General features: G+C 37.0%; 1 protein-coding gene across 1 annotated transcript; it reads right to left on the bottom strand.

Moving 5' to 3' along the window:
• Nucleotides 1–879: 879 nt before the first annotated feature.
• On the bottom strand, nt 880–5,187 carry LOC144446262 (metabotropic glutamate receptor-like). The gene is made up of 2 exons (XM_078136014.1): nt 3,163–5,187; nt 880–1,353 (listed from the first exon to the last, which is right to left on the bottom strand). Exons 1-2 carry the CDS (start codon nt 5,185–5,187, stop codon nt 880–882), a joined length of 2,499 nt encoding a protein of 832 aa, XP_077992140.1.
• Nucleotides 5,188–7,447: the final 2,260 nt, after the last annotated feature.

Raw genomic sequence — 7,447 nt, 5'->3', positions numbered from 1 at the left:
CTACAAATATACACGTCAGATTATATACACCACAAAATAGATTTAAGCCTACTGGTATATTTATGACTGAATTAACGTTACATCTACTCAGCTATGTCAAGGTGGGTATTTTATAGTAAAAGTGGATAATAATCAAATAATAAATTCGCTGTTTTGACGAATATTTATAAGAAACCGCTGTACAGTAATAGTTCGATGGTCGACGTACATTTTAAAAAATACTTCACAACAATTCGATGTGAAACGTGATAAGTATACCTAATCCCACAAGATTGTAGGAATATGCCATTTTAACTCCAATTACCGCTAAACTGGACCCTTTGAATGTAGTCATATCCTTCTGTGTACGAATTTAGAAGTTTGTTTGGTTATTGGATGTCAGAAGGTAGGAAGGACTGTGTTTCTACCTCCATTGTTATTATTATCATTAGCTTTACTTTTTACATGGCTTGACAAACTATTTGATAACGTTCGATATAAGATGACTTGATGGGATTATAAAAATATAATACGTGGATTAATAGTTTTCATACTCAGACATATGCCACACACAGCTACATCCACGCATTTCTTTCTGACAATTCCATCGAGTCACCTCATAACATACGTTATCAAATTAGTCTATAATTCTGGTTTTAGTTGCACACGTGGATACTCTGTTGTCATGGTTACTCCCCAATGGGTGCTTTAAACTTAACCGACAAGGTTATAATGCCATGTTCTCGCATTAGTGTTATCGTTATAAGGAGTTATAAGGATTATGGAATATTCTTTTGTTCCAGCAGACCATTTTTTTCTGCCTTTGCCATAATTGCCCGTCACAATTACAGTTTTAATCCTGATCCCAACTGGCCCGGTATTTAATTTCTTTCTTTAAAATCATCTTTGCATCATAAACTGTTCTTGATTGACTGTAGCAGGTTGTTTCGACCTCGATATGGTAGTGAAAGGTTGAACCATATTTTTGGCGAAGTAGATCGCGTAAAATTTTGGCGCGAACAGGCAAAGTAACGTGACTGAAGAATTCAACATCAGGGCTAAGTCTAGGAGTAGAATCTTAGACGTAGAAAACTGAGCGGTGAAGTAAGTAGGAATAAATGCCAACCAGATAATAAGAGTTGTGTAGACACTCATAGTAATAAACCTTGATTCATTGTAATTGTCTGGCACTTTGCGGGTTTTGAAAGCGAAATAACAACAGAACAAGATCAAGGTGAGGTTATACACCAACGAACTGATCATCTCTCCTTGAGTGATATTACAAGTCAGATCAACGCGTTTCTCTCTCGCTGAAGCCATCAGTGGAATCGGTGCAGGTGGCACGAGTACGATCCATATGGTACTAATCAATATCTGTGAAACAAAAGACAGGATAATATTAAAGAACTAAAAACTACTGTCATGTCTGTATGTCTATTCACAATTTGTGAAAGTACGAAATCGTCACGGTCCCTTCAATAAGATAGACACAAGATATATATGTCTATGAGACCATACATATGAGTAAACCCAGTGTTTTATATTCTAACTGCAAAATTGTGTAGCTCGGAGAAAATTATTATTATATATAGAATTATATATGTTGTGCATATAAGAATGTGGCGAAGCTCTCTAGTGGAGTAATAATGGGAATATATATATATATATATATATATATATATATATATATATATATATATATATATATATATATATATATATATATATATATATATATATATATATATATATATATATATATATATATATATATATATTCCCATTATTTGTACGTTTTTCCAAAGAGTACTTTGGAATGAAGGTTGCCTGTACGACCAAAACAAAACTTTGGTGGTTATTTGACAGAGATTTTCAATCACTCGATAAAGGGATATATTTCCTCCCAAGGCCTCGCCCAATGTTCAGATTTGGGTTAGTAGGTTCGTCAGTACGGAATGTAAGCTATGCTACATATCAATGGAGTTTTGAGATTGTGAATGGAGTTTACATTGAGATGACATGATTCAGGGTCAATAAAAACAATGTTTACATTATTTGAGAGACGTGAAGAGAGTGAACGCATTCTTAGTAGCAATTACGGGAATGGTACATCGTAGAAAACTTCGAGTTTATCAAAGGTTATGATACATTGATCATGTGTTGAACTCTGTAAATGGCTTTGATGTGTTGTAGCGGATGTTTAAAATAACGTGGGCGCATTTGGCGGAAATACAAAATTTGTTATAAGAATGTTTGTTAATATAAAAAAAATCAAAACCTAATCTAAAATTTATTAATAAAAAGATGCTCCTCCCGAATGGCATCTTACTTTTGCCCTGTCACCATAACAACCTAATTTTACAGCATCATATAGCTCGGCTTGAGCATCAACCTGATAAAAATCTGATCTTTGAGATGGTTCGGTTCCTTTACATGATCTAATATACTACCGTATTTTACACCCACTGTCCCCTTTGCGTCATCTGTCGGCTCGAGTATCAATCTGATAAAAATCTGATCTTTGAGCTGGTTCGGTTCCTTTACATGATCTAATCTACTACCGTATTTTACACCCACTGTCCCCTTTGCGTCATCTAGGTTCCCCAGCCCCCTCCATCCATGCAGATGACAAGAGTAAATTATTAAGTTAATCGAGTTTTCTCCTCGACCAGATTTGTTTTAATTTAGTGTTTGCTTTTCCATCGATCTGTAAAACTAAATCACTGAAGAATGTGCACTTGTCCTTTACCTTATTTTCTATAGACTATGGATAAACGTATTTGTGTAGTTGTGACATAATAAATCCTGTCAAATCGATTTTGGGGTCCGCACTCAAAAATCAGTTCCCCATTGCGTTCACGCTTCAATCTGTTACCGAACTGCTTATGGATAAAATCAACCCTTTAATAAGTTATTTATATTTTTTTTAAATCAATCAATAGCTAAGAATTATAAGTTCTATCCGTAAACTGCTTACATTCAATATCTTTCCTCGGTACATGACTCTTTTCTTCTATAAAGGACGTGATGACAATCTAGAACACTTTTTTTTCATTTGCTTTAGACATTCAATTATTTTGTAATGTGTTAGCATCTTTTCTTAGTTGAACAGTAAAGATGACAGCTAACTAACTTACTTTGTTTATCACACACATCAAAAGTAAGAAATAAAAGATAATTCACCTGTGGAAGTAGAAATAAGGTTGCTATGAGCAACTGGGATGCTGAACTCGTTGCTTTCAATGATTTCATAGACTTGTGGCTTCGATTGAAAATTCTGTAAATACGAATAGCTTTGGTCAAAGTTGGTGAATAGATGAGAGTGAAACACAACATGTAGGAGATACGCACTGTACAGCAGGTGGATTTGGTCGGTTTAGCCAATAAGACAATGCATGTCAAATAGCACAAGACAACGGCGACCAATAGGATTGCACTCAGTTCCCGACTTGATGACTTAATCAGAAAATGATTTCTGTGATAAATGTAACCAATGGTGGCCAAGATCGATAGAAGTAATCCAATACTACAAAACAGTGATGACATTATTGACCATGGATCAGTCCATTTTAGATAAGTTGCGATGATTGGTTCGCAACTGACTCGATCCTCGCTTGGCCATTGATGTACACCGCATCCCACACAGGTTGTCCCGTTGACGGTAATCTCGTTGTCTTGGCAACGGAAACAGCCCCAGCAACACATGTCCAAAGGAACGACAGCATGACCTGTGCGACAAGGTTCACTGCATACAGAGGAAGGCCTACCCAATTGTCCACTGCCAGAATTCCACTGTAGGTCTTCCACATTCAATAACAGACGATGCTGATACTGTGAATCCCATTCTCCCACTTTCACCATCTTATAAGAACCATCAACAACTTGAAGATTCCTCAAGATATACTTGCCAAGATAGTCACCTTCTTTCGTAAATCTAATTTGGCCCGTTTTTCCACTGAAGTTTGTATTCAGTAAAATATTCAGGACGTTTCCTCTGGTTAGGTTAGCTAGATTTGTGTGAATACAGGATTGATACGTCATATCGTTGGCTGATGACGTGTTACATCTTTCATTAAGATATGTATGGTAACCTAATGCAAACACATGTACGGCATCAATGATTGGTGAAACTCCACTCGATTGACTAAAATGCTCGTCTAATTGCTCTTGAATGCAATTTGTAGAGTTATCGTCACTATGACAACGAAGATACTCTGCCGTCCACGGTGTTTCTGAGAGAGAGAAATTGGAAACGTGACTTCTGATGAATCCTTCGAATTCCGGAACGGGTGTAGTGATGTATTCTAAGAAGATACCCCCCTTCGCTACATCATAGTACGGGTCGAAGTTATTCACTGATCTCCCCCATGCGTCAGCTGCAATAAATGTAAAATAATTTGTGTAATTCAGCTTATACATAGCCGCGAAAAGTCTACGAATTTGCTTGAGAAGCGAAAACATGACGATAACCTTTGCCTTTCCATTGCTATAAAGTCTCGCTACGGCGTTTTCGATATTTGTTTCACTGGTGAAATCAGACACGACAACTGATTCTGCAATGCAGATATCATAATCACTGAGTCGGCGTTTTAGTTCCCCAGCACCGTTGCGACCATAACTTTCATCCGAGTTGACAACGCTGATGTAGGTCCAATTGAAATGTAATAATAAATCAATAATTGTTTGGACTTGAAGTTTATCTGGAGGTACTGTACGTAGGAAGTAAGGAAATCTAGAAACGTCACTTAATTCATCGGTCGTTGCTGATGGACTTATCTGTGGTGTTTGGTAAATGCTGAACAGTTTCCCTGTCGCGATACTTGTTGAGCTTCTCAGCGGTCCGATAACGCCATGTACGGGGCTCTGTGAACAACAAGATGTCCGCACATCATCAACACCATCACCTGTTCCAGATTCTTCTAAACGAAGAAGTTGTAAAGCAATCATTATTGCTGTATCTTCACTAGCACAGTCGTCATAGATCTCAAAACCAAGTTGTAAGTGCGGCAATACGTCATCTTGTCTGTTGATCTCATCCACGGCGTAGACCATCGACATCATACGTATATAGTACCCCAGTGACGAGTACGGAACACACTTTCCTTCTACCATAGAATAACTTCTCATATTGAATAAACCACCAAGAACAATATCGCCAGGTTTCCGGTACACTTTCCCTTGTTGTGGATCAATAGAGCTCGAATACATAATTACCGCTGATGTTAAAAGGACCCAAGTAAACATTTTGGTCACTTCCATCTCTGTAAGTCGAACTCGGGTAATTCGAACTATACCGGTATATAATGAAGCGATGCGCTCCGGTTAGTAGTACTAGTATATAATATTATACCTATCACCTTTTATTTATAAAGACTATATATCCTGCCTTGCCAAGAAGACCCACTAACCTCTTTAATATTATACTGTTAAAGGGCCACCTAGATAATATGAAAACACGTTGACGTGAACTACTTTCCTAGATGACGTTTATCGTTTATCGTTCGTAAATATTTGAGTGTTTTCGGCGCTAATGTCAGAAGTGAGCAACTAAAATATCCAACGTGACCGTTTTATCAGATTTACGGATTAAATAGAAACAATTTGACAACTTAAGACAGAGTGAGTAATTTATAAAGTTAGAACACTTTGCGGATAAATGTTACAAAGGTCCCTTTTAGTTTGCCTTTAGTCAGATAGCTATGTCAGTCTGATGAATGTGAAAGTGGGTTATAATTCGTGTCACGAAAACTAAATGATAAGCCAGAACATGTTTTTAGTCTATCTGCTAGACCTCGGATGTTCTTCCGATAGAATATGACACACGACTGAACATCTCTATCGAGGATGGAACAAGCCGTCACTGCAAACTTCGTTCGCTTATAGTATCGAAAGAAAGCCTGAACGTCTAGCAGCAAGACTAGAACATGTTAAGAGTAATGATGACCCAAATAAACCACACATACCCATAATAAAAAGAAACACACACAGTAAAGGAGAAAATCGCCAGGAGTACCACGTGACAGTAAATGTTTTCCCAAAACTGTATGCCTGTGAAATCAACATCAGAACGTTTCCTAAATAATGTTCAATGAGCCCAAAATTTCAAATTGATTATGGACGGATGGAAAATGTATCTCCCTCCAGGTGGTAGCCTATTGTCCATACCTCACACCTTAGATAGTAGATATCATCGCCTGTACAAAACATTAACCCCTCGATCATTTGTAATTACTTTACGTGACATCATCACATCTCTTCTTATTCAACAGCGATTTCATATGTACGACGAAGATCTAAGTATGCCTTGAGGGAAAATGAAATACAAAATAGGTTTCTTTTTCTCTCTACAACAACTTGATACATTAACGATCTTATTCCTGATAGGCAGGTATATTTTTTTCATTATAATTCGATTTCTTAAAAATACACTTTCATTTTCTTTTCTATATATTTGAGACTGTCACTATGGTTGATTGGTTACATGTAATGGTAAAGAAAGACAAAGCTTCTTCGGACATTGCACTTGCGTTTGTAAATAAAGTGTTGTTTAAATGAGAAGATTTTTTTCCTGTTCCACTTTCTACTTTCACTGTCAGAAAAAAGTGCGTCTCCGTCGGAACATGGAGATTACAAAGAAAAGTACTGCCGTTAATATCCATTTTCTAATATTAAAGTTAGAGTTAGCAAAGTCAGTAAATGTAGGGAAGTAATAGAACGGTATGATTAAGAAGAGACGGGTTCCGGTTCCGTATTCATAAACCAGGTAAACTACCAAATTGACGTCATAATTACCCCATTGGACTCTGGGATACACCTCGCTTACTGTACGCATAGATAATGACTTAGAAAGCTGGGAAGAATCGAATTGTATAGGCAGCTCAATCAGAAAAGAAATGAACGCAGGGACTCCGATAATTGGGAAAATTATTGCGCCCGAACTCACAGTGGTCGTTTAATATCGAACAGGCCGAACACAATGGGAGAAAGTAAATGTTATCACAGTGGTTGTTCAATGTCGAACACCAAAACACAATGGTATATTATGTTTAATACTAGAACTTGGAGTGTAAACATGGTGGCGTACTCAGTGTTATTGTAACCTTTTCAGAATTTACAGGGTAATTAAAGTTAATTGCACTAGCTGCAACTAGAACTTTAAAAAATGTTTTGTGATAGGTACATTAGCTTACTCGTAATATCGTATGCTTACATCGTGAACAGTATCGCATCACCTTTATAATCGTAATTTTGTAGCTGCATAAACGATAAATCAAATCAAATTGATTTATGGGTCCGCATCCAGAAATCAGCCCCCTCAGCGGCGATCATGATTTCAACCTGTTTCTGTACTCCTTATGGATAATATCGACCACTGAATCATATGTACACTGTCTAATTATTGGTATTTTAACAATTTTCAGTGCATATATTGTAGTTGTCTGATCGGAAAATGACACTCCAGTTACAC

Source organism: Glandiceps talaboti, chromosome 15, assembly GCF_964340395.1.
Source record: "Glandiceps talaboti chromosome 15, keGlaTala1.1, whole genome shotgun sequence".
NCBI lineage: Eukaryota > Metazoa > Hemichordata > Enteropneusta > Spengelidae > Glandiceps > Glandiceps talaboti.
Note: the sequence above shows the minus strand (reverse complement) of the source record. Positions and strands in the feature narration are given on the sequence as shown.